This window comes from Opisthocomus hoazin, chromosome 2 (assembly GCF_030867145.1).
Source record: "Opisthocomus hoazin isolate bOpiHoa1 chromosome 2, bOpiHoa1.hap1, whole genome shotgun sequence".
Taxonomy (NCBI): Eukaryota; Metazoa; Chordata; class Aves; order Opisthocomiformes; family Opisthocomidae; genus Opisthocomus; species Opisthocomus hoazin.
In genome coordinates this window covers 89,516,482-89,542,625 of record NC_134415.1, presented here as the reverse complement: position 1 = coordinate 89,542,625, position 26,144 = coordinate 89,516,482, and the positions used below count along the sequence as shown (strand labels likewise).

The window sequence follows — 26,144 nt, the reverse complement described above, 5'->3', positions numbered from 1 at the left end:
CCATCGCAATGGCAGATGTCATCTCCTTTTAGTCTTGATTATATTATCGTCTGTAGTTCTGCTGGTGCAGCAATACCAGTTGACAGGGATAGGTTGATGGGTTACTTTCCACTTCTTGGTAGTCAGATAAAGTGACCTTTGTACTGTCCACGTTACCCCTTGCTGCAGCAGCAGTAGCTGTGCCAGTCATCCGTGCCACGCGCTGTGGAAAGGTCGTTAAGTTCTTCCCCGGCTTGTTAGCAAGCAGATTTCTGTGCAGTAGTAGTTACTGGAAACTATCTGACACTTGGGCTTGTGAGATGGTATATTCTGGACATTTTTCATAACAATTTTGTTATCTTTAAATTTGGAATAAATACGCAAGTCCAGAGAACTTGCAGTGCTGTCAGTTTTCCAATACTTCATGTTTTTCTGAAAGTCCCAGTTCCTGGAACCATTATTATCTGTGTTCAAAATCTCTTAAAATACATTTCCAGTCTTAACAGGGACAAGAACAAAGTAACAATATGTGACCTCTAGCGACAAAACATAGATGGCAAATTTAAAAAAAAAAAGCCCTCAACACAATTTTTAAAAATCGGCTTCATGATTATAAGGCAGTTTAATGATTTACTGGTGGTGGCAGTTAGCATTACAAGGGTTACTGACAGGCCGTGGTTGGCAGTGCTCATTTTTTTCACTTATGGGTTAATAACTATTTTGGTGTCATTAGCACAGAAGAACCCCACCAAGAGGAATTTTAAAATCAGCTGCTAATTGCCCTTGAGAAAGAATTATTCAAATTATCCAGTTATCTAAAGTCTTGTAGACTGTAGGACACAATATACAGAAATTCCTCTAGTTTTAGTATTTAATAAAATGTGGTGTTATCAGATGAAGATTTGTAGCGGAGGAAGTGTGTGTCTGTTTAGGACTAGCGTCCTGCAATCTCTGTTTCCTCGGGATACACTGCCTATCTCTGCCCTGCATGTGTTTTTGGTGGCCATTATCTAGACAAGCAGAAGTGGATTGAATTCCCACGCCGTTTATTCATCCCCCAAACAGGCTGTGTGCGGCTTTGAAGCCGCTCTGTGCCTGGACGCAGGCTGTGCTTCAGCACTGCGGGTTCAAAGCAACTTCACAGGAAAGCCAAGACCGGCTGTCGTGGCAGCAGTGGAGCTACTGCAGCTCATTTTCCCACCAGTTGGTGTCTGACGTCCCTACACGCCGCTGCGTAAAGCCTCCCATTCCCCCTCTCTTATCACAGTTTCATCAACACAAAAATATATAGGTAACCCCCGATGGGCAGGGCCCGTAGTTTGCGTCTCCCTAGTTTCTGGAAGGCTTGAGGAAAATGAATCTTAGGCTCTCCAGCTCAGCAAATGAGTTCAACAGTTGTTAGCGGGGAGATAGGTGGGCAGTCAGACCAGATGACCACAGCAGCATAATTTCTTTTGGAAACTTGGCCACAGAGGAAATAAACTGATGTAAGAAACTTGCTTGTTGGCTGCTACGTGGCAGGTCAATGAGAAATGAAAGTTGTTTGGACCTCAAGATCGCTCAGTCGCTGGATGAAATAAGTTGATGGTTTTGCAGTTGTCTTCATCATAACATCTCCTCCACTCTTAGCACTAGTTGGTAAACTTCACTAGAGGTGCTGGAGAAACCGATCTCATCTCGTGCTCCTTATCCTAAGCAGGGCTGATGTAGCAGTCGGAGCCACAACAGGAGAGCCTCATGCAGTTAGTGTGAGCGCTGGATGGTGCGTTACGACAGCTTGTAATTCCCTTTAGCTCCCTCCAGATACTGGTGATTGTTAGACACCTGGTGCCAAACGGGTTAGATGCGCTGCCTTCTGATGCTGCCGTGTTCTCAGAACGCTTCAGCGCTGTGTATGGGATTGTGATGACTTGCACCCTTCTGTAAACAGCTGGGTTGTAGCTCGCTGATACTTTCAGTGTCTTCATTAATCTTGGAAACTTTAATGATAGCTGTTTATGGGGACTGTTTCTAAAGGCAGCTTGGATTTAACAGTACGTGTGTTGAAGACGCAGCCCATGTGTGTGTGGTACGGGTTGGCACTGAGGCAAAATGAGGTGGGAATGGTACCGATTACCGATCTGCTTCTTTCTGTAGGGCGATCAGACAGCACTGCACCGGGCTGCTGTCGTAGGGAACACCGACGTTATAGCAACTCTGATTCAAGAGGGGTGCGCTTTGGACAGACAAGACAAGGTAACAGGCAAAAGCAAAGCTCTGTGGGAGGGCACCCTTGCCAGCCAGTAATATTAAGATCTCAGAGAGAAAGTTACGGTTTATACACCTGAGTAACTGTCTGATTCTTTGAAAGTAATTGGAACAGTTAGACTGAAACAAGCTGTACCTTCTCTGTAATACAAATTACTGATTTAGGGTTTTTTATATATCAGGGTGATAGTTTTTTATTGAAGACTCTGGTCGCAGCTCATTGAGGGAGGAATTTAAGAAATGTACAACCCTACTATGCCCTGCACAAAACACTGCAGAGTTTCCCTTGATTATCCCAGAAACTGAGGATCCCAGGCTGTAAATTTGGTTTGGGAGTAAAATACAACTAATTCCAAGTTCCAAACAAAAGAAATAATATTTTTAGCCTCTTCTAAAAATAAAGTAGAAAATAAGCTAGAAGGAAAGGAAAATGATTTATTTTTAAAGTGAGCGGGTGGGGCGTTCTGAATGTAATGTTACTCCACCTGTGGACACAGCACCCTAACCTTCTCCTCTTGTGTGTGTGTGCTCTTCAGGATGGGAACACTGCTCTACATGAAGCTTGTTGGCACGGTTTCAGTCAGTCTGCCAAAGTGCTCGTTAAAGCAGGAGCCAACGTTCTTGCCAAGAACAAGGTGAGACCCATGCAGGAGGAGCTTTCAGTTCTGGTGAGACAAGGCTCGTTCCCCGCACTGGAGATTTCTGACCACGGCATTTCTCAGTGGGTGGAGGACCACCTCCTGGCGGGACTTTTTTCTTCTTTTTTTGCATGTATTACGCCTGGATGGTTCCTCCACAGACACTATGAAATTCATCTTTTGTCAGCTGATGCAGGAGGAACTCAATAGCACGTTGAATGATACAGTAATTCTGGCTGAGGAGCACTGCAATTCCTGCGGAAATCTCCACAGTGCTCTAATTTATACTGAGTGGATTCACTGTGACTGCTGTGATTTAAAATGAAAATGAATTGTGCTAATAGGAAAATAGCATTCAAAATGCTCTCCCCCCCCAAATTAAACAGCCAAATTAATGTAAGCTGCAGTGGGGAAGCAAATAGTTTATCTTTGTTATAAAGCTCTTGCTAATATAGGAGTGTAGCCTCTTGCCAAAATCTTGTAATGAACCTGGATTATCTTCCTTTTAGTATGTATAATACCTTGAGAGCAGTTTAGAGGAAAGAATAACAAAGCAAGGGGTTTTAGTTCCACTCTAATTGTGATACCTGTGGGAGACTTGTCTTCAATTCACTAATTCAGAAGTTACTGGGACAGCCTAGGAAACGGTGGTAGCAGCCTGCGGTGTGAGCTGAGTCGGTGCTGCTGCGTCGGTCAGATCACGCGGTTAGCACCGTGTCCCTCCTGACAGGCAAGGGAGCTTTGGGATGGCTTTATGGGATCTCTGAGCATATTTTGGTAAACATGTCTCAAATGGCAACAGAGACAGGTGGCCAAAGGCCAAGACTTGGAGTAAAAAGGCACATTGCCTAGGCGTAGTGTTTCTGTCTGTGCCTGTGTGCATATATGCAGTATATATGCATACGGTTGTACACTCGTGGTCACTTTGTGGTCTGTAGTTACCTCATCTTTGATATTATTTTATGTATATTTCTTCTTTTATATTGTTCCAACTTCTATTTTTTATTTTCTGTAATTGTTTTTTGCTGTAATGTTCACCTAGATTTGTATCAGAGGTACTTTAGACAACTTCCCATGCTTACCTGTAACAGACAGTAGTGCTTGACTTTGTAGTCCTCCATATGGCTGTGTATATGCTTACGCTTACGTACAAAGGTGTGGGCTTAAGATGCAAGTCTGATTACCCTGCATGCTTGGGTGCCTCACGGTATTAGAAGATTTAGCCTACAATACAGCGTATGTCAGCTGTTTGGAGGCAGCCTCTCTTGGAAAGCGTGTGCACAGAGCAGCTCGGCAAGGTTGGTGTCTGAAATGTGACTGGCAGACTTTAATACTGCGTGAGCAGCTCCTGCACTGGTCTTTGATGTCTTACCTGCACAACCCCCTCCCTTTGCATTTCACCATTTGGGTGCTTTTTAATGGATGGGCTCTTTCCTTAGGAGCTGCTGAAATATGCAAAAATTCTGCATGCCTGCACACATGCATGTGCTTTTACCCCTTTTGCTTTCAAGAAAAATCAAAAGCTTAATTCTGCTTAATCCCAAAATGGTTTCTCTGGTCTCTCAACTTCTTATGTCACTGACAACAAGGCATAATCTTTCTGACAGCTCTTCTGGCAGCCAGGGCTGAACACTGTGTGCAGGAGCACCCTACGGGCTGTTGACTTACGGCTGGGCATTCTGCGATTTTGGCTGGATGGGACAGACAAGGGCTGTTATGCCAAATCCTGCTAAGCAGCAGAAGATGAGAGGGATTTGACTCTGTATTTTCTGTAACTCCTGGTTAATATCTCCTGGGATTGCTTGGGGAACGCTTGTATAGCTGCACTTCTTGCAGCACAGCACCTCGAGCACAGTATATAAAAAAGCAATGCAATTGAAGACAGCTTCTATATTAAGTGAGATGCAGAGGCTGGACAGGACACCTGGGGGTTTAAAGGCAAGTCAGGCAGGCGTTTGAGGAATGGGACAACATGTGGGTGAACCACCTGGGTAGCCGTATTCTTTCTGTGCAGCAATCACCCTGGAGATGCAGTTTATTTTCAGTCAAGTTGGCTTAATAAAAACTGTAAGAAATCATCCCATGAGATCAGTTGTAGCCTTCTTTTTAGACTCTTCATCAGTCTGTACCTTTTGGTGAAGATTCAGTGGAGCAGTGAAGACCCCCAAGTTGGTACAACCTGGACCCGCTCTCCCTCTCACAGAAGCTGGTGAGAGATTTGTCACCCCGTGGGACATGAGCCAGGTGAGCCTGCTCTGTCAGCCCTGACCCCAGGCACCGGCACTGGGACCTCTCCCAGCATGGAGCTCCTCGCCCATGACCTACTGCACGGGACCTCTCTGCCCTCCCACCAGGGCCGACCTTCCAAACAGCAAACGATAAAGACATTGCGGAGGCTTTTCAGAGATAAAACCAGGAGGGGAGAAAACTGACACTTCAATGCAGTTTAGCTGAGACAGAAAACGTTCGTATCTGCCGCAGCTTAGAGACTACATTCGGGCCTGAAACAGTCTGTAACATGGAACTGAAGACCCAAGACCACATCTGAGACTTGCCCTTTTGTAATTCAAACCCTGTGGTTTTGATCTGTGTCTTGAAAGCAAGGGGGACAAATTAAAGGACTTAATCAAGGTGAACAGGCAGCCTGGTAAGCATGGGAAACCTTTTTACCTGAGCTGATCTCATTTCTAGCTCCCAAGAGCCAAAAACCCCAAACATTTTCAGGCCGACAAAAGCCAAATGCTGTCAGAAAAACCCGTCAGACCAATGAAATCCTTCACAGTGTTAGAAAGACAAGCAAACTCTTCTTTGATTTCTGTCCATAAAAACTGCATGTTTGCTTTTGTCGGGAACCTTAGCATGTGATTCCCTGGGGTTTGGGTGGCTTTTTTTTCCCCCCTTCTCATCTTGGCTGGAGGCCGGCATGCTTTCTGAGCATTGAAGCTTCCCGGTAGCCTAGAATCTGCGTCCAGTCCTGGGAGAGCACCTGCAGACCCAGCCAGACTTGGGAGCTGGTTTGTGCCACGATCCTAAGGAAACAGAAATCATTGTGACCCTCGTCTGCCTAACAGCCTGCAGCAGTCGCGGCCGGCTTTGCTTCAGGTCAGAGCTGCCGTGCCGCGTCAGCATCTGTCTCTGTGTGTGTGCACGGGGGAAACCCAAAGCACAAAACCTGTATTTCTTTAAAGGAGATACTTGATAGTGCTGTTTGATATTAATGCACCAGACAGTTTCTAGAGTCTTTGCTTCCTTCAGACAGACTTGATCAATGCAGGTATCGTTAGACTGTCCGTTTTCTGCCACTACTATATCCCAGATCAATAATTTCCAGGATGAATAAGGTATTTCAGTCTCCAGGTTGATTCAGCTCATATCTTTGGGAAAATAACAGTGACAGTTTGCCACCCCTGGGTGGATCTTCTTGCGGGATGACCTGTGAGGTTTTATTTTTTAATGCTTATGTCCAATTTCTAAACAGGGCTTTTATATTTTCCCGTATTTCTCTAAGGCAGGTAACACACCTCTTCACCTGGCTTGCCAGAATAGTCATTCCCAGAGTACTCGTGTTTTGTTACTGGGAGGATCGCGAGCAGACCTCAAAAATAACGTGAGTTTTTAAAAGAACCTGTTCATTTTTGTGTGCCTGTGCTTTAGCTATATTGTAACTTGTAGAAACACTCAGAAATGCTTTAACCTGTGATTTTTATTATAAATGCTACTGAAAAAAAAACATTAAACTACCGTATACATCATGTACAGGAATGCTTTCGACAGGACAGAGCAATGCGCTACTTGTGCCCATCTCTTGCGTGGGGATGGAAGGAGCCAAGGGGGGTTTTGCTGCTGCACAGACCGAGGCAGCTGGTCCTTTCCTGCCTTTTGTGGTCCTGATGGCCCGGCCCATATACTGTCACGCAATTCTGCAAAAGGGCTCCTCTCTCAAAAAGATGGAAATCTTAAAGGAACTTTGTGCTAGAGCGGGGAAAGCCTTCAGACGTGCCCTCACTGGGACAGATGATAGATGCTGTGTGTCGGTCTGTCAAATGGGGCAGATTCAAGGTGACTTCAATTTCAAACGGCTTTCCTCCTATTTTATAATGATTCTGGCATGCCAAAGGAAAAGAAAAAAAATCTACAAAAGGAAGCCAGATGTTTTTATCCCTGCTCAGTAACAAGGTGGGCAGAGGTACATGGAAACAGGAACCAGGGGGGCTCTGCCCCAGTCCCAGCTGCGTGTGTGCCACCCCTCGTGGGGATGCTGCTCTGGTCCCCACTCCTCACGTTTTCTTCACTGTGTGCAACACTGAGTTGAGTTGCTAAATCACGCTGGGTTGTGGTTCAGAAGAACAGATTTAATGTAAAAATGTAAATCAGGTTTTGTAGTGTAGTAAACCAGCATTTTTATTATTCCACTATTTCCCATCAGTGGTTAAAGAATTTGTAGCCCTGCATTGCCTGACCCCAGCTCTTGCTAAACCTTCCCATCCATGACAGTAGATTTTGTACCACAGAGAAGACAGCACTGCTGTTCAGTGGAGGTGTGTGGCATTTACTGCTCTTCTTGGGTTAATTGGATTATTTCATCCCTGAACACTGCGACAAGTGCAAGCTTTCTTACGGTGATTACATGCTCAGAGCTTTGTTTCTGTTTGCAGGCAGGAGATACCTGTCTGCATGTGGCTGCTCGTTATAATCACTTGCCCATCGTTAGGGTGCTGCTCACTGCTTTCTGTTCTGTCCATGAAAAGAACCAGGTCAGTGCATGAACCTCATTGCGACTCTGCGCCCTTTGCATACGGCCAGTTGTTGGGAAGAGGGATTCCAACCCAAGAAATCCCACTTCGCTCTTTGTTTCACTGTACCACCAAGTGCCTGAGCTTTTAAGAACAGCCTTAAAGTAATGGCATACCAGTGGTTTCTTATTTTGCCATCGCATTTGCATCATTTCTTTAAAGCATCATCTCTGTTTATGAGGTTCTGCAGTCGTGTGTTGGTGTAGGAAGGGGCTCTGGGGCAGGGGTAGTAGTGCAGGGACGGGGGTTGGCGCTCCTGAGTCCTTACCAGTTCTGTGCACAACGGGACTCGGCAAGAGACTCGGTTGTTTTATGGGGGCCCGTTTTCTCCTCTGTACGTGGGGTTTAACGATCCTACGGCCATTACAGAGACATTGTGAGGCAGAACTCATGAATGTTTCGATGCTACAAAAGTGTGAATTCCTCTGGGATACTCTGCACCATTTTGCAGTAGGGGGAATTAAGAGGACATAAAAGTGAAGAAAAAGTATGCTTTAAATTAAAAGTAGTGATCAGTCTAACCTAGGGTTAAGTATCCGTAGTTTTATAGAGAAGTAATTGATTGCTGTACCTATAGCATAGCCAAATTGGGTGGTAGAAGGGAATGGATTTAGTACATTAAAATGCGTTAGATCTGCTAAATAAACAGATTATGTGGTGCTTAACCACATCGTCTCATGTTCCTGGGAAATTTTCCTTGTGTAGCTGAGGATCATAAAGATGTTTTCTGATCTGTATATTTAATCTTGTTTCTTAGATATGAGCTGTTACAGCAAACAAAATGGGTTTCAGCATGTTAAATTTACTATGTTATTTTATTTGGAAATGAGTTTTTTAACTTGCAAAATGAGCTACTGAATAGTAAGATAAACTGGTGTGAACCTGGCATACAGAGACAGCCCTCTCCTTCATCCCCCAGCACTACCCGAAGTTGTTCCATATTCGCACATATAATGGTTTTATTTACGAACATGCCTCATCCAGGTTAGCAGCAAGCAATAGGTTTCCGCTAGCCTCGAGGAGATCTAATTTTCTGCAGGCAAAACGCAAGGCAAAGGGGACAGGAGGGCGTTATGGGCTCGTCATCTGCCCCTTGCACAGCTGCTGGCTCTGTTAACGGTGCCCAAATCTGATCCCAGCTGTCCCCACCTCACTGCACCGGGACAAGGGCAGGGCAGTGCGTTAGTGCTGGACCTGGATCACCTCCTGGCTTTGGTCCAAAACCTGTTTTACTTGAGGAATCCCATGAAGAGAACACCACCCATCTCGCTGCTGGTATTTATCTCATGATTTTTGAGTAACGTGATACATGACCACCTGTGCACCAAATAATCAAAACTGAAAAAAAAAAAAAAAAAAAAAGAGAAGGTTGTGGGGGGAAAACCAGTTCTGTCCTCAGATGTCGTATCCGTTTGCTGGCGGTAGAGCTGAGCTGTCTCCAAGCTGCATCGTGTGTCGCTCGGTGCAGTTAAACCAGATCACCAGCGCCCCAGCTGCGTTTCTCAAAACCAGGCTGAAGCAGGTCCTTGCCCTGAAGCAGTTCCTCACTCCCTCCTGTCCCCTTCCTCCCAACTCTGCTTTATTTTATTGACCAGGCCTTATTTCAGGTTAGTTGTTGCATCAGTAAGTGTAGGTCTTTTGAGCTCTGAGCATCTTTTAGCAAGGTGTGATTTCTGCAGGGCGAGACCCAAGGACCATGTGTTCCACAGCTGCTTTCTGCTTTGTCACTTGCAGGCGGGAGACACTGCTCTCCATGTAGCTGCTGCTCTCAGTCACAGGAAGGTGGTTAAGCTGCTGCTGGAGGCAGGGGCTGATGCATCCGTTGTCAACAATGTAAGTAGGATGTAGAGTTCCTTTGGTATTTTGTATTAGAGTCACTGAATCACAGAATGGTTTGGTTTGGAAGGGACCTTAAAGCTCATGTAGTTCTAAGCCTCCTGCCATGGGCAGGGACACCTTCCGCTAGACCAGGTTGCTCAGAGCTCCATCCAGCCTGGTCTTGAACACTGCCAGGGAGGGGGCAGCCACAGCTTCTCTGGGCAACCTGTGCCAGTGCCTCATCACCCTCATCATGAAGGATTTTTCTTACAGCTAATCTAAACCTACCCTCTTGCAGCTTGAAGCCATTATGCCTTGTCCTATCACTCCATGCCCTTGTAAAAAGTCCCTCTCCAGCTTTCTTGTAGGCCCCTTCAGGTACTGGAAGGCTGCTGTAAGGTCTCCCCAGAGTCTTCTCTTCTGCAGGCTGAACAGCCCCAACTCTCTCTCTCTTGCTCTCTCTTAATGCAGACTCTCTTCAACACTCTTTCTAGTGTTGGTAGAAAATACTGGGTGTTAGAGTTGAATTAAATCTGGGTAAATGAAAGCAGTTAGTATGCTCTTGTGCACAGAGCACGTGCTAACCTCACGTGGAGAAATTCCACATTTCCAGCAGCTTGTGTTTTGACGGAAATGTCGTTTTCTTTTTCTTCTCAGGCAGGTCAGACCCCTCTAGATGTTGCCAGACAGCACAATAACCCTGAGGTTGCACTCCTCCTCACTAAAGCATCACAGGTACATTACAAACCTCTCCCAACACACACGTACTCACAGACCTGAGGCCATTTAACCTAGAGGGGACACATCCCCTGGTGCTTAACCTTCTGTTGTGAAAGGTGCCCACATTTCTGCCAGCATTGTGTGCTGCCCTCAGGTCTACTGACATGGAGCCTTTCAGCCCCTAAGCCCGGCAAGGTGTGAAGATTAAGCCTCAATATTAAGTGGTGGCAGAGGTCCTGGCTGTCCTCACTAGCAGAGGATGGAGCAGCCAGAAGCACTGGTTCCCTGTGGTGGCCCTGTACCCAAAAGCTCCCAGGTTGTCTCCATCTGCTGCCTGCCTCATATTTCCCCCCCCCCCCCAGGATGGTTGATTGCACTGGAAGATGCTTTGAAATGGGGACAACATGTCCTGTTTATGCTCTGCTGCTGTGTGTGAAATGCTACAACGCTCTTCAGGCCGAAAGGCACGTGGGAGGGCTCTGTATTCTGGTATGAGACCAGGCGAGATCCCTGCCCTGCTCCTCCTTGTCACCTCTGCGTGAGAAAGGCTTGGCTTGCCTTGGCAACCAGCCCAGAGACACAGGAGGAGACTCTCACACACACCACCACTGAGCGGTGAACACCCCCATCGCTTGGTCCACCAGCACCCATCTGGCAGTGCACCTTCTTTTGTAAGTTGCCTTTTAGTAGCGGTGAAGAAGGTCTGCTCTGTTGCTTGGCTTCTGTGGTAGGAAAGAGCGTGACATCACTGACTGACAGTGTGGTCTGCCTTCAGGTCTCGCGCTTTAACCGTGGAAGAAGCCTGAGGAAGAAGAGAGAGAGGCTGAAGGAGGAAAGGCGAGCTCAGTCGGTGCCGCGGGATGAAGTGGTACAGAGCAAGGTACGGCCCGGCATTACCAGCTACGTCTGCGGCGAGGAGGGAGCGTAAACAAAACCCATCAGGACTGAATCTGTGTGGAGCCATTGCTTGTGCATGACCAGGGCAGCTGTCCGAGGCAGCCAGCCGCACTTTGTGCTAACGAGTTACCCGCTCTCGCGTGCAGAGCAGCCGAGAGCGGGGAAACTGCAGAAAGGGCACCTTTCCCTGTCTCTGCAACTGCTCTGAGCTCCTGTCTTTGCTTCAAGCAGGGCAGCATCTCCGCTGCGGAGGACACGCCGAGCAGCGACCAGCCACCGCAGAGGAAGAGCGATCTGAAGGACGAACCCCGGTCAACCTCACCAGATCCCAAAGGGAAGAAGAGCAAAAGGAAAAAGCCCAAGGAAAAGGTATCAGTAGGTTTAAAACAGCAGAGAGAGAAGGGATGGTCATTGAGCAACAGTACAGACGTCCCTTCGGCGTGTCGGTGAGTCAGGGCAGCAGCCCTGCCGCGCTCACAGGGCAGGGGCAGCCTTCAGACAAAACCGATTGCTGGGGGGGAAATTCTGCTGCTGAAATCTGGTTATTGTGCTGACAGACACCACGGCTGTGGCCAGCCACTGCAGCCAGGCTGATGTTTTAATCAGGTTTTTGCTGTAATTATCACAACGGATTGGCCCAGTTCCTGCCCAGTTTACCAGGGGGCTCATCAACAGGGAAAACATTGTGTGTATTTTATGCAGGTTTCGGCGCTCTCGGACCCCATCGCCCCAGCTGACCAGCAGACTCTCCCTCGGCCCCAGCAAAACGTGCCGAAGCGCAGGAGTAAACACCACTGCTCCTCTCCGCCCGCTCCCCACGAGGTGCGAGCCTACCAGCTGTACACGCTCTACCGAGGAAAGGACGGGAAGGTGATGCAGGTGAGCCGGCCGCTGCCCTCCGGGAGCGGGACGCACAGAGCAGCGCGCGGACTCGGGGCACAGTTAGCTAATGGACAGAAAACTTTCAGGGGCATGACATCACGACTGTGGATCTTGTTTTCCTTGTTTGGGCTTCAGATGTGTTTTGGCCTGAGGTCTGGTGAACAGTAAGCTGGTTTTGTGCATGCTACGGAAGACGTAGTTAAGTAGTTTGGATCTAAGAAGTGTTTCCTTTTTTGAAATAAGGTGTGAACAGTGATAGGAAATGACACTGGAACTTTTATGATGCACTCTGAAATATTAAGATTTCCTGCAGGAAATGCAAAGAGCTTCACCAGTGAAAAGAAACGAAAGCAGTTTGGAGCACTGAAGCTTGCTACCTAAACCCAGAGCTTCAGTACGCTCAGTACACTTTGTTTCAATTCTGTTTACTGCAGTGTGTCTTTGGGGATCCTGGGATTACTGGAGGCAGGAGTGGTATAGGAACTGGTTCACAAATAAACCAGGAGATACCAGCTCATGTGCATTTATTCCAGTTTAGAGACTGATATTTTACTCTGCTCCATTTATTTTCTTCCGCAAGTATTTACGAGTACACATTTATAAAAGAGCATGAAAACAGTCCGCAAATTACTCTGCGGACACTGTAAACTTCTACACTGTTGCTTTCTTAGTATTTCCCTCCTGTACCTCTGGGAGGTCAATCCTTTCATTTCCTCGGCTTCTCACATCCATCCCCCAGCTCTCCTCGGTCCCTTGCTGCAGTTAAGAAATTCAGCAGATTCTGAAGATCACTCAGGTCAGACTTCGGCGGTTTTAGTGGCTGTACTTTCCTCAGGCTTGGGAAATTTCCAGACGGGGTCACTATGGGATTATCCCAATAGCAGGCATCAGGAAGGATGGGGGACTTTTCATACGTTAAAAGGAGCATCTCCCTGCCCCTAGGATCAGATGGTAGGAGGATGGGCCAGCAGGAAGGACTTGGGGAGCAGGAAGAAAGGTGCAGAGCGCAGATAGGATTCGTATACAAATCTGATCTATCCACAAAGATTAGCTCAATACAGCTAGACTCCCTTCTAGCATTTCCTGAAATACATGACGCTCCTCTCGCCCCTTCTTTTTTGCTCATCTGTCTTCTCTGATGCCCTCAGGCCATGAATAGCAAACAGAATATCCTAAGCATGTGTATTTCTGCAGCTTTCTGTAGCGCTCTGCAAACCACCCGCCTTCCCCTGCCCAGGGAGTAGCCCCCCAGTGTGTGGAACAGGACTGCAGGGCCGAGGGAGGGAGGCTCCTCTGCGGACAGGTTCAGGGCTGCCGCGTCGGGCTCCTGACTCACCCCCAAAGGAGCCCATTTGTGCTGGGGGACTGCAGAGGAAGCCGATGATGACGATTAGCTGTCCTCTCCTGAGGGAGCCTTCTGTGGCCATCTCCGCAAGAGATGTAAACGCGTTCGGTGCAGCCCCTCCGGCAGAGGAGCCTTGGGAGGTGTCGCGCAGGTGAAGGCAAACAGGAGCAGGGAGGGCGACTTTGCCACGTAGCCCCAGCAAAATCAGCACTGCTGTGTGTTAGGATGCATCCATATAAATCAGACAAATCCTGTCTTAGTCTGTGCTTTTCCAGCTAACAGCCTGCTTGCCAAGCTGCAGTAAGATGTTACCAGGAGGGTGAGCTACAGTGCACGGTGCAGAGGAGCCCAGGACAGACTCAAGGAGGCTGTGATAATGTTCCAAGTGTGCTAAGAGGGCAGCAGGATGTGGCAAGTGACTGTATTGCTCCTTTCAGGCACCGATAAATGGATGTCGCTGTGAGCCCCTGATAAATAAACTGGAGAATCAGCTGGAGGCAACGGTGGAAGAGATAAAAGCTGAGTTTGGGACAGTACAAGATAAGATGAATGTTAAGCTGGGCCAGATGGAAAGCAAAACTCAACATCAAGTAAGAATATGACCTGGAGGTCTGCTTGCCCACATGACTATTAGAAACATATCCTAAGCTTGATGAGCATTTCATTGTCATGATTCGTGTATTGGTTCTTGTCTTGTCAAAACAAACCTGATATCTAATACTCAAGACCAGGGAACTGTGACATTCCACAGGGATCTAAAGTTGCAAACCAGGGTCTTGAGAAAAACACATTTAATGTGTTAAGTGGCTTCAGGTGCTTCTTTAGACAATAAATCTAAAGGGCTTGAGCCCCTAAGGGGGAAGCTTAAAGACAGAAGGCAGTCCTGCAGCTGGTCAGTTCGTAATGGTAAAAATCCCTCTTGCCAAATTCTGTTTGCACTGAGATTCAAGATCCTCTAATTTTTTTTTTTTTTTTTTAATGTAATTGTTATTTATCGGTAATTCTGTGCTTGGACCTTTTTTGAAGCTACATCTAACTGTAGCTGGCAACATTCCTAGAAATGAAGACTGAAAGACAGACTGTAATTTGACTTACAAGGGTCACAGATGGGGTTTTGTTTGGTTTTTAACATGATCATCTCAGCTAAATTGTGGGGTTTTTTTTTCCACAGCTCCGTGTTTTAGACAAGCTGATGGCTGAGCGTCTGTCTGCAGAGAGAACAGAGTGCCTTCACCGCCTGCAACAGCACGCTGAGCTGGAAAAAAATGAGGGGGAGAAACGGCAGGTAGGGCTTGGAATGGCTACCCCCGGTTAGCTCAGATGGATCAGCTCGAGAGTTTCGTTCCAGCAGGCACAGAGAATACTGCAGATTTGTCTCAACTGTTGAAACAAGCAAAAAAGCTTCAGAGGCGTAAATATTCCTGTCCACCACCTTAATCTCTACACCAAACTTAACCAAGATTTTGCATGAGAAATGGTGAACGTGAAATCCAGTCCCACTGTCATAATTTCATTTGGTGGGTCTGACGTGTGGGATCTGGAACAAAATATCTTTTTTCTAACGCAGTGCTTGGCAAAAATTCCTACTGCTAAATTTTTAACAGTTGTGCTTTCAGGCTTTGCTTCATTAAAGGACCTCTGCAGGAACATCTGCAAATAGTACCAGAGGCTAAGATCTGTGCTGTTCCTTTTACTTTGCATCCATTTGGTTGTGAGCCCTGGGAATCTCTCCCTTCTTCTCTGTCTGATCTTTTTTTTCCCCCATGCATTAAAAGGCTGCAGTTCTTCCCTCTGACTTTGGCGACGACGCACCATCTCCAAGCCGTGTATTACTGCCAGTAGGCAAGTTCTTTTTGTATGCTTGTTTAACCAGCATTACAAGAATAACTGTTCCCGTAGAGATCCAGCTCTTGCCCTTCTAGCTTCTGCAAAAACTCACCATTAACACATGCCAAGAAGTTTGTGTTTCTCCACTCACACAGGTAAACTTAAAATACAGTTCATTTTCTCATTATTGGTATTCTTCTCAGAACTGAGAAATACGCTTCGTGCTAGTAAAAGGTCAAAGCTTCTTGTGAGATCGTTCCAAATCCGTGTTAAAAGACTGGCAGCTGTGGTAACCTCAGCATAGACTATTGATCAGCATCCCCTGGTCTCACGCTTTCCTCAAAAGAAATGAGGCGCTGCAGCAATACATCAGGTGAACTGAAATTACCATTAAGCGATATCAGCTGCTCCTGCTCTGGTGGGTCTGACTGCAACTGCTGGAAAAACTGATTTGGGTTTGACTAAACGGCCACGTGCGCAGGAGCGCCTGACCTGAACTCGTGATGCCATGTGAACAAGAGGGTAAAAGAGCTACTTGTATTTTAAATGATTACTGGCAGCTGACACTTACTAAGCACCTTTGTAATTTGAAAGCTGTTAGTAATTTATCGTTTAGTGTTGGACTCATCTTTATCACCAGATGAACAGAGGAGCAGAGGTTGGTATAAAGCTGTGTCCCAGGAGTGTCCAATCTGAATTTTACTCTTAAAAAATGGCAGCTGTGACCACGTGACGTTCCGTGCACTTAGAAAGTACCATTGACTGCATGCCTGAACAAGTCAGCCTTGATAGCGGCATTTGAAGTAGCACATTCAAATCTACGAGGTGCAGGCTTGGACTAAAGAGGGTGCCTTTCATCAGCTAACGCATGGTTCTTCATCTGTTCTGATCTGCAGCCCTTTAAGTATTCCTGGTGGCAGCGCGCGTATCTGTACAAGGAGTCTACGCCTGCAGACAGCAGGCTTGCTTCCCTCTGTCCCTGCCACACATCCTCGGCAGCCCGGGAACCGCAGGATCTAATCTACAGTCTCTTTCTCACAGATTTCCTTGGTCAATGAGCTGAAGACGTGGTGCATGTTGAAGATTCAGAATCTGGAGCTCAAGCTTTCCGGCGATTCCAGGTCATCAAGACCAAAATCAACTTTGTCCACTTGGGAGTCTCTCGCTGAGACCCTGGATACTGAGAACAACCCCCAGAGTGCCAAGGACTGCCAAGCCAGCCAGCCCGCGCTGCAGCCGGAGGGCTCCCACCAGCACTCCTGCCTCACGCTCCCCAACAGCCTCTCGGAAGATGGCGGCAGGAGCAGAGTCCAGGTGCCAGAGCAGAGCTTTGGCCAACACTTTTGCGTCCAACAAGACGGTGCATCAGGTACAACCTTGTCAGGTACTTTGATGTTGTATTCATGCAAAGGCGAGCTAATTAACTGAGGGGTACTCGTATTAATGCCAGAGATGTATTAATGCCACAGATTAATTCTGCTGTGTGCTTTCCCCCATCCGTAAGTCTGAGGTCTGGGGATTAGAATACACTTCAAGGCAGCTGCTGGGAATATTTTCAGACACGGCTGGGTGGAACTCTGCTGGCTCTTCCTGATGCGTCCATGTCACTGTGTCTCTGAAGCCAAGTCCTTTGGTGCTCTGAATAACTCTGTTTTCTGAAATTTCTCCAGCTTCCCAGTCAGAATTGCTCCCACCCTGCTGTCTGTCAGCAAGCCGTGCAGATTATCCAAAGTCTACTGAAGAAAGAGTATTGTATTTAGCGCTTTTCAGATGTGCAGAAGCTGTAATGGCAGGGTTCAAGGACCTAAAATACTCATTTCCCTTGTTAATCTTCAGACTGCAAGGATACAGAATAAACCTCTCGCTTCTTACTCTTTCCTTGAACCGAAGTGTCTTTAATTATTAGTTCATTTGACAAGAACCAAAATAGCTGAGAACATTCAGGCCCATTCAGGGAAGGCCACTCGAAGCTGTGGAGGACCTTGGCTGAAGCCACCTCTCTCTGCTTGGCCAGGGAAGCTTTTGAGGGGGCAAAAAAAAAAATAAATGAAGAGACAGGTGGAATGCCCAGGTCTCCCCAGCCAAGGAGAATGCTGTCAACAGCCCTGGGCTTCTGTAAAACACATTGCATAGGCCCCCCAAAAGACTATGCAAAGAGAAGGGACACGGACACCCCAGACTAGAGAGGCAGAAGGCCACACAGGAGATCTTGTGGCAGCATGAGTGTGAGCTACTGCAATGAACAGTTCAGGAGCATCAGAATGTGTCACCTTTGCAAAATTAGTGGGGCTTCCGGTTTTGTAGAAGCAGGGGGTTCACAAATACCCGCAGCCGTAAGCTACTTTGGGAATCTAGCCCGACCTTTGCTACACGTCCTTCTTGTGCAGCCCTTTGATTGCTGTCAGCCTGTGGTCCCGCAGCGCAGCGCCTCTCTGCTTTTCTCTTTTAATGACCAGTACACCACCCGACTGTGAAGAGGCGACAAACTCATACGAGCCTCCGCAGCGTACACGCAGCACGGTGCGTGGGAGACCGCATCATTCATCGAATGAGGATTTCTGAATGCTAAAATAAATGCCCAGAGCTGCTCTAAATGCTTCTGTGCATATTTTATTCTGTAGGTACAGAGCAACAGTTAATCGCTGGTGGACCCGCTTCTTCTGCCCCGGCTCAAGACGTCAGGCCAAAGGACAGAGCTGTTGGTGCCAGCACGTTCCACAGGTTCCAGCAGGAGCTGCCCTCCCCCGAGCTTTTGGGCTCCAAATTAAGGCATGTTAAGGTTCAAGCTGCTTTGCAGCCCTCGGCGGAACCTGCGAAGACGGAACCGCAGAGCGGCTACTTCATGGACAAAGGAACCCAGACAAAGAAGTCCAGCAGAAGCGGGCAGTCGAGGCACAAAGCCGCGCACCACGGCGGGGCACACCAGGGCCAGGAGCCGCAGCCCTCGGCTCTGCCTGCGGGCCAGCCGCCCGCCCCCCCGCCCAGAGACACCTCCCAGGCCCTGGAGATCACCCAGTACTTCTTCGAGGCTGTCTCCACGCAGATGGAGAAGTGGTACGAACGGAAGATAGAGGAAGCCCGGTGCCAAGCTAACCAGAAAGCGCAGCAAGACAAAGCTGCGCTCCAGGAGCACATTAAGAGCTTAGAAGAGGAGCTCAGCAAACTGAGGACTAAGGTGCAGAAAGAGAGCTAGCATCTGCCAGATGCTGCCTGAAGACAGGCAGTGGGGACTCCCTGTGGAACCTGCTGTATGGGCATCTGGAATACTGACAGATCTATACACTTGTAGTGCCTGTTACATCCAAACAAAATTCTCTTTTTCAGGAGTAGAAATAACTCTGGAAACTCCAGAACTGAGGAGAATCATATGCAGACTGTACTGATAACAATGAGATGCTGCAGATCAGATCCTTTCTTTGTTATTTCCACGAGTCTGTTAAATATTGCACTCTCAATTTCCAGGTGCTGCTTGAAAACAAACTGCATTAGAAACCAAAATCGCTCCCTGGAAAGGGAATTTCCTTATTTCCACAGAGGTTGTGTGTGGGTAGAGGGTTCCGCTGTATGCTACAGGTAACCACGTGGCGATACCGATACTGAAATAAAGGCAGAGCTTTTGCTGGAGAGCTTTTGACAGAAGTTCCTTAGTGATGAAGGGCTACTGACAATATTTTAGATACCCCCCAGGGCCTCTCCCCAGTCAGCGGGGAGAAGCTGCAGAGCCAGCTCAGATGACCAGCCCGCGGAGGTGGCAGATGCAGGCTTCCAGCTGGGAGAGGCCAGGCTCCCACCACACGAGGTGCTAAGGTGAGTCCTCATCCCCTTAGGTACGGAGGCTTTGGTTCTCACTTTGCTTTTCCTTTGGTTTTACGTTATTAAAACAAATGCTAAATCAGAACCATCTTTTTTTTTTAATGGTGCCCTGGTTGCGAAGCTCCTTGTGGTTACGTGGTTGTTGGGGCCATACTCAAGTAATCGGACTAAGAAGTTTTGTTTAGGCCATGGATGGCAAATATTTTACCATAACCATGCTCTACTTACTGGGTGTAATTTTTACATGAATCTCTTTCCTTCAAGCAGCAAACGGCTGAATTCTCTACTACTGAAGCAGCTTGAAAAAGTCCTTTAGATAAAGAAGTGAAAGCTTGGTTCCCTGTACTCAGACGTTTCTTTTTCTGCAGTCAGGATTTTCTCCCCAACACCTTGCCCAGACTGCCCTCCTCTGTTCCTCTGAATGATTCCCCTCTCTTTTTTTCCCTTGTACCTCTAAAAAAGAGAGGCTGGGCCCTGGTAAGTCTGCAGGTCTTCAGACCGGTTTCACCAACAGTCCCGCAAAATAGAACTCAACAACCTTTTAAAGTTTCTATGGATGTGTTTTGTTATAAAATCAAAACTTGCAATGGCCGATGTTGTCCAGGCTGACAGACTCCAAACAAACCAGAGGCACTGCAGCTCTTTGCCCCTGCCCCCCTTTCGGGTTTCCTCCTTCTCCCCCTCAGAAGGCACCATCAGATCCTATTAGAAAAGTAAGTTTACTTACAGGTAATGATAGAACAATTGTTCAAAACCAATTCAAATGCAGGATAGTACTGCTATGCCAAGGAGAAAGAGATTTTTTTCTGTACTGAGGAGCCCTAAAATCAATACAAAATACTTTACAGTATTGAAGACACTGTTGACTAATTACTAATTAAGCTTTCATCTTCTTAGCAGATGTATAAAGCAGAGAAAACTGTATAATATAACAATATTTTTGACGTTCCTATTAATGCACTGTCAAGACAAGAAAAGTATCTGCTGTTATGGAAACACAAGTTTTATTGCTCTGACTTCTGTAGTCTAACATAGACGCTTTCATGCGTTTACATTTTTTTTAAGCTACTGTAGGAATGCAGAAGCATGCTATTTAAGTTTTGTATCATCTTAATAAAGTGATTGTTTTGCCAAGCAATTAAAACAAGTGTTGCTCAGAAGTCTGTAGTGTCGTGTTTTCTAGCCAGAGAAAGTGGACAAAATCCCCTCACTCGACTCGGAAGCGGGAGCAGAACACTGGGCTTTGACTATAAAACAGGGGACCCGGGCCCACGGTCTGTCCCCTTTGCTGGCCGACGCACGCGCCCACCGTTTCAGGAGTCACTGCCAGAGGGCAGGAAGGTATGGACAGATGCAAGCTGACCATTCAAAGTGGAGTAATGCGACATGCAGAAAAACAGACCACAGCATTCACAGTTAGCATATCCTATTTGTAATTCTACTTTATACTGACTTTTAAATACTAACTTGAAGGTACTTCCTGTTAAACAGGTAATGACTATTTCTGGGGCCAAAATCTCTCATTTCCATATATAAAGACCTCCCCTTTTAAGTTTTATTCACCAACAACTGAAAATCAGTATCTAAATACAAAACATTTTCTTAACATGTTATCACGTTTGTTTTGGGCCCATTTATTTATCCCAAATGCTTTTTTTAACCCCAAATTTGGTAGAAATCCCCAGCACAGTAGAGAAAGAGCTGTTACCACTATGAATGTTACCACCTGAAAGCTGCCACAACAGAAAACAGACAAAACACTCTGGCTTATGTTTATTTTCCATTTCCCTGACATTACACTGCTGTCGTAGCGCTGGTGCTTTCTGCTTTTCCCACAGCACACGCCACATCGGCCATTCAGTTCTTTCTTTGAAGTCCTTTGTGTCCCAGCAATTTCCACAGGGGAGCATAACCAAACCAGGGAGAGGAAGGGGAAAAAAAACCCAAACCAAACCACCACTGCCGCAGGTTCTACCTTCAAACGTGACCAGGCTGTCAGCAAAGGCCGCGATTACAGCCATGTTCTGGAAAAAAATACTGTGCTTGTTCACAGCAGATGAAAGTCCGTCTGTCAACACCAGTATGCTCAGGATTTTGCCAGTTTAAGTGCTCTCTGAAGTTCCTGCAGTTGCATGTTGCCTTGAGCAATCATCATCCTGATGGCACCCTGTGAAACAAAACGGCATCTCCTGAACTGACCGCCTGCGCGCAGCTCAGGCTTCACCCAACGCGTGCGCAGTTCTTGCCAGCGCTGCTGTGACCCGTTTCTTTGTGTGAACTAACGACAGTCACTGAGGTGGCTAAAAACCAGGTGCATAAATGAATTCATTTTCTCCAATTCCTTAGTGATATGTTTGGGAAAGCTTTAAAACCCAGTTTTGAACCGGATTCAAACTTCCAACAGTGTTTTCTTTACGCCCCTTTGCCTACTGCCTTTGCCAGTAAGCGCGGCGACAACTGCACGGGGCATGCCGCAGGCAGGCGTTTTACAGAACAAGCGGACGTTTCTCGCAGTGTGATTTTCACTCAGTACCGTAATGCTTTGTTGCATAACCCAGCCACCAACTCCTTGAGCACTGGCTAGAAAAAGGAACAAACTGGAAAGCAGAAAACTGGAGGCACACCAGAGGTATAAAGGTTTCTGCGCTTGTCAGAATCATAGAAGGGTTTGGGCTGGAAGGAACCTTTAGAGGTCATCTAGCCCAACCCCTGCCGCGAGCAGGGATGTCTCCACCTAGACCAGGTTGCTCAATGCCCCGTCCAATCTGGCCTTGGATGTTTCCAGGCGTGGGGCCTCCACTACCTCTCTGGGCAACCCGTTCCAGTGTTTCACCACCCTCACGGTAAAAAATTTCTTCCTTATATCCAGTCTAAATCTACCCTCCCTTAGTTTAAAGCCATTGCTCCTTGTCCTGTCACAACAGGACTTGCCAAAAAAGTTTCCCCATCTTTCCCTCAGGCCCCCTTTCAGACCGGCAGGCCGCAGTCAGCTCTGCCCACAGTTCATACAGGCTCCCCATCCACCCCCATCCCATCTGATTGTGTTCAGCCTGAACACAGCTGAAATTCAAGATAAAAAAAGGTATAAAAAAGCCTGACCATTAATAGTTCATACTAGCTACTATGTTATTCAGCACAATTTTCTTATCCGTGGTTAGCGTAAGCAGTATGGGTTTGGGTTTCAGCTTCTTAACTCCAGACTGTTACCTGGGAACCCGAGACCCGCTGTCCCTGCCGCCAGCAGGGGGGTAACACCGAGCGACGCCGAGCTGATTCCGCCCGCAGCCCCTCCCCGAGGCGCGTCAGACCCGCAGGCCCCGCACCAGCCCCCAGGCACGCCCGCAGAGCCATCCCCTCGGCTCGGCTCGGCTCGGCTCGGCCCGGCCCGGCCCGGCAGGGCGGGGCGCCGTGAGGGCCGGCTTCCCGCTCCTCACCTCCTCGGTAGCGTCCTTGTTCCTCCGGAACTCCTCCCTGGCCCAGGCCGCCAGCTCCCGGCGATCGGCCTCGGCGGGCACGGCGCGGAGGGCGCGCAGGACGCTCCGGTACAGCCGCAGGACCTGCTGCCGCCGCACGAACTGCCCGGGGAGACGGCCGAGCTCGGGGGGGCTGCGGGGGGGCGGAAAACCGGCGCCGCCTCGCACCCCCCCCGACCCCCGCCACGGGCCCCCTGGCCCGGCCCGGCCGCCTCCCCCCTGCCGCCCGCCACCCGGGCCGGAGGCCCTGCCGGGAGCGCGGCGGCGCCCAGCGGGACGGGGCCGGCGGACACCGAGAGGCCCGGCCCGCCCCGCGCGTACCTGCTTCAGGGTGAGCGCGCCCGGCGGCAGCCGCCCGGCGGCCATGGCGCGCGGCTCCGCCCCTCCCGCGCGGCAGCGGGCGGGGTCCCGCAGCCGCCATTTGCTGCCCCCCCCCCCCCCCGGGGGGTACGTCATGGCGGCCAGCCAGGGGCAGCGCCGAGCCCTCCGGCCGGTGCCAAACCCCGGCACACAGCAAAGGCGCGTTACCTTTGCGGCCTTTCCCTGGACAAAGAGCTTGCGCTGCGTTTCGTTAATTACGGACAGGGGAAAGCTTACCCTCGCCCTCTTCTTTAAGAAAAGTTTTAGTTTCTAAAATATTTTCTCCCAAGTTTCCCCCTACAACTGTTCAGTACAGGCTGCGCAACTGCGAGGAACAGCCCTGCCCGCGGCCTGGGCCCCGCCGCCGCGCCGGACGCTGCAGCACCCCTGCCAGCAAGGGGCGGCTGCCCGGGAGCCAGGGAGAGCCCTCGGGCCGGGGGGAACACGCCCCATTCCCCGCCGTCTCCTGATCAGCGCCCGCGCCGCACCTAGAATGAGACAGCGTCAGTTTCTGTGCGCAAAGAAAATACTGACAGAGATTTTAGACTAGGGGCATTTAAACAAAAGTTCCCTTCGGATTTTCGCTGAGAGACGTCAAAAGACTGGACCCCTCATCGAAACTCTGTGCTGGGCTATCCTCATAAAACAAGGACAGGCCTTGAAGTTACATAAACCACAATGCATTTTCACATGGAAATTCATAGAGAGTGCACAGCGTTTTCATGTGGCAGATTTGGTTAATTTATTCAAGCTTTGATCAGCTGAAAGAACAGACATCGTAATTAGAAACAGTGGTACCTCTTTTTATTAGTACAGACAATATAAGATGCATAGCTTTCACAAGGAAAAATCGTGTCCATGCTCTCAGACCTCGGATGAACGAAACGTCCTCGCTGTCTGCCTTGGACAGCGCAGCAAACTTCACAGTGTAAACTGATAGCACAGGGATGATCATACGGCATTATTCATCAAACTCCCTGTTGGTACTGTCAGACAAAAATCAGCAATAATTAAAGAGGATGCGTTTAACTGCAGAATAATTTCAAGTATTTGAGTACTTTTTTTGGTTGTTTAAAACCATCTGCTTCCCCTGCCCCCCCCAACTTCTTCCCAAAGAGGCACCAGCCACATGGGTGAAGCTGAAGAATGCTTTTTTGCAAGACACCTGAAGTTCTTCTAATGCAGAAACGCCTTCCCAGAAACAAGACCGATTTTTCTTATTGCAATAGACAGTGGTAGGAATAATTTTACCTCTGTGAACATTACTTTTTTTTTTTTTAAAGTAATAAGTTACTACAAAAGAAGAAAGTTTTATGCTATTTGTGGGAACAGGCAACGAAAGAAGACGACAGTCTCACCACTGCGTAACTCCCTGACAAACGTGGGAGAATGCACCTAAGCCACTTTGTTCTTACGCAGTCTGACTGCCAGAAGGCAGCTCCCGCACACCAGTCCCAGTTAGAAAGGGACCTCACACACTCGCCGACGAAATGCCGTTTGTTTCGTACACTTCAGCGGCTTAGCAGCAATCAGGTGTTGACTTCAAAGCCTACAAAGTGTCTGAGGCGGCCACCAGTTCAAACCACTGTCTGAGTGCATCACTCAGAGTTTCGGGAAGCGCGTTGACATCTCTAAGGATCATGTAGAACGGGAACGGGAATTCTTCCATGTAAGATCTGATTTCGGGCAATTCTCCAGGTCCTTTGAATATAGGTACTTTGATGTCCAAAATGGAATCCTGTGAAAAATAATTCATGTTACTGCTGAACTACGTGCATCCTTTACAGGCCTTTGATACCATTTATCCTGTTTTTCAAATACTTATAGTTCCTCCTCTGTTAATTTAAAAGGTAACAAAAGAGTTTTAAAATTAAAAGCTTTTAAGAGTTCAATGGTTAATCAAATCAAAAGCTGAACAGAAAGCAGTTAACTGCTTTTGCCCTTTTATCTAGAAGTGCTCTAATCAATGAATAATAGGCTAGAAGAGACTAAGTTTAGGCTCCTGCAATACAAAGTTCCATAAATAAACCATGTTTTTCCTTAGTATTTCGTGATTAGAGTTTACTGTTATCACTTTAGTTTTAGACGTTTGATGCCTCTGTCACCTGTAAGCTCTTTAGGGCTAAAAGTTCAACTTGCATTTGTGCAGCAATCTAACACAACAGGATTCTTTAGCAAATTATTCCATAATATTTCAACAGACACTACAAAGACAAAAATCAGATTACACTCCAGCTGTGCTTCTTGTAAAGTAACTTCTTAGTTACTCAGTGTAGCAGCCCAGAAAACTAATAAAGCTTATTAAAAAATGCATTTAACTGCCCAGAATTTTTGCTTGACATTATAGCTAGGTTTTGTCAGAACCCTGTAACAGTTTGTCAGCAAGAGAATCATTAATTTTTCAACAATAAATACAGCAGATGAGTTTCGTATGGAAAAATAAAGATGCGGGAAGAAAATGTGAACTACAACATTAAGAGTCTTCACCACATCATTCAAAGTAAGGCTTATGTGTGCTCACTTTTTGCACCACAGAGTCTCCCTGAAAATCTTCCAGATATTTCAGCTTCCCAGCCAAGGAAGCTTAACAGAGTTTTCTTTCCCAGCTACCAAATACGGTACCCAGCTTTCCCAGTTCAGGCACTCGGTAACTCCCACATACTCCTTTCTGTCTAACGTTTAATCTCATACTGGCTCCAGCTGCCATGTACAATGGAGACTGCTGTCAGAAATAATCAATTTGAATCAGAATTGAGATGGAACAAAGCATCTCTCAAACCCTGAATTTTTCAGCCTGCCAGCTGCTTCACTGGTGGCCAAAATCTACAACCATTATGTCCGAAGGCAGGAGCTCTTGCTTGGACTTCCTGTGGCACGGAAGCCAATTTTTTTTTTAAATACAGAACAGGATGACAGTAGGGAGAAATCATAGAAGATCTGACAGATGTTGCGAAAAACTCAAACTGGGCTAAATATCTTTGACCTCTGCAAAAGACAAGATAGCTGTACAGCACTACAAAAGACAAGAAAAAGATTTGTACCAGTTTCCCATTCACTGCACTTGAATACTTCTCCCTTGCTCACTCACTCACCCGGGAATTAGGATTGTCCAGCACTACGAAAATAACAAAGATATTGGCATTCTGAGCTGCTTGAACTGCTGCTGTCACTCGTTCCTTGCCTTCCAAAAACAGGCCTCTTCCATCAGATACAATCAAAAGCAGCTGCGCTGTTTCTGATCACAAAGAACATTTAAAATTGCAGTAAGTTAAGAGAATCCATTTAGAAGGCAAAAAAAGACTATTTTGTTGTTAGCCCTGTGGGTATAATGGAAAAATTAGTATTCCTAAGG

At 47.5% G+C, this 26,144-nt stretch overlaps 3 protein-coding genes across 10 annotated transcripts in view; 1 reads left to right on the top strand and 2 right to left on the bottom strand.

Moving 5' to 3' along the window:
• The window catches only part of ANKRD6 (ankyrin repeat domain 6), a 112,757-nt gene extending 92,671 nt beyond the window's left edge, over positions 1-20,086 (top strand). For 4 of the 7 annotated variants that reach the window (XM_075414369.1, XM_075414368.1, XM_075414370.1 and 1 more), the window contains 13 exons: positions 2,116-2,214; positions 2,763-2,861; positions 6,373-6,471; positions 7,520-7,618; positions 9,392-9,490; positions 10,133-10,210; positions 10,971-11,075; positions 11,324-11,461; positions 11,795-11,971; positions 13,757-13,909; positions 14,491-14,604; positions 16,188-16,530; positions 17,768-20,086. In XM_075414369.1, the coding sequence (XP_075270484.1) occupies positions 2,116-2,214; positions 2,763-2,861; positions 6,373-6,471; positions 7,520-7,618; positions 9,392-9,490; positions 10,133-10,210; positions 10,971-11,075; positions 11,324-11,461; positions 11,795-11,971; positions 13,757-13,909; positions 14,491-14,604; positions 16,188-16,530; positions 17,768-18,339 (2,175 nt within the window). In that variant the 3' untranslated portion in view covers positions 18,340-20,086. The remainder of the gene's footprint in view (positions 1-2,115; positions 2,215-2,762; positions 2,862-6,372; positions 6,472-7,519; positions 7,619-9,391; positions 9,491-10,132; positions 10,211-10,970; positions 11,076-11,323; positions 11,462-11,794; positions 11,972-13,756; positions 13,910-14,490; positions 14,605-16,187; positions 16,531-17,767) is intronic. The other 3 variants (XM_075414367.1, XM_075414371.1, XM_075414372.1) reach the window with 3 other exon arrangements.
• A 631-nt stretch (positions 20,087-20,717) lies between these two features.
• LYRM2 (LYR motif containing 2) lies at positions 20,718-22,830 on the bottom strand. The gene is made up of 3 exons (XM_075414373.1): positions 22,754-22,830; positions 22,394-22,534; positions 20,718-21,126 (listed from the first exon to the last, which is right to left on the bottom strand). The coding sequence occupies exons 1-3, from the start codon at positions 22,796-22,798 to the stop codon at positions 21,046-21,048; spliced, it is 267 nt and encodes an 88-aa protein (XP_075270488.1). The 5' UTR covers positions 22,799-22,830; the 3' UTR covers positions 20,718-21,045.
• Positions 22,831-23,521: 691 nt separating this feature from the next.
• MDN1 (midasin AAA ATPase 1) overlaps positions 23,522-26,144 on the bottom strand; it is a 108,676-nt gene continuing 106,053 nt past the window's right edge. For both annotated transcript variants that reach the window (XM_075414365.1, XM_075414364.1), the window contains exons 101-102: positions 25,885-26,027; positions 23,522-24,530 (exon numbers count right to left, since the gene is read on the bottom strand). In XM_075414365.1, coding sequence (XP_075270480.1) covers positions 24,342-24,530; positions 25,885-26,027 — 332 coding nt within the window. In that variant the 3' untranslated portion in view covers positions 23,522-24,341. The remainder of the gene's footprint in view (positions 24,531-25,884; positions 26,028-26,144) is intronic.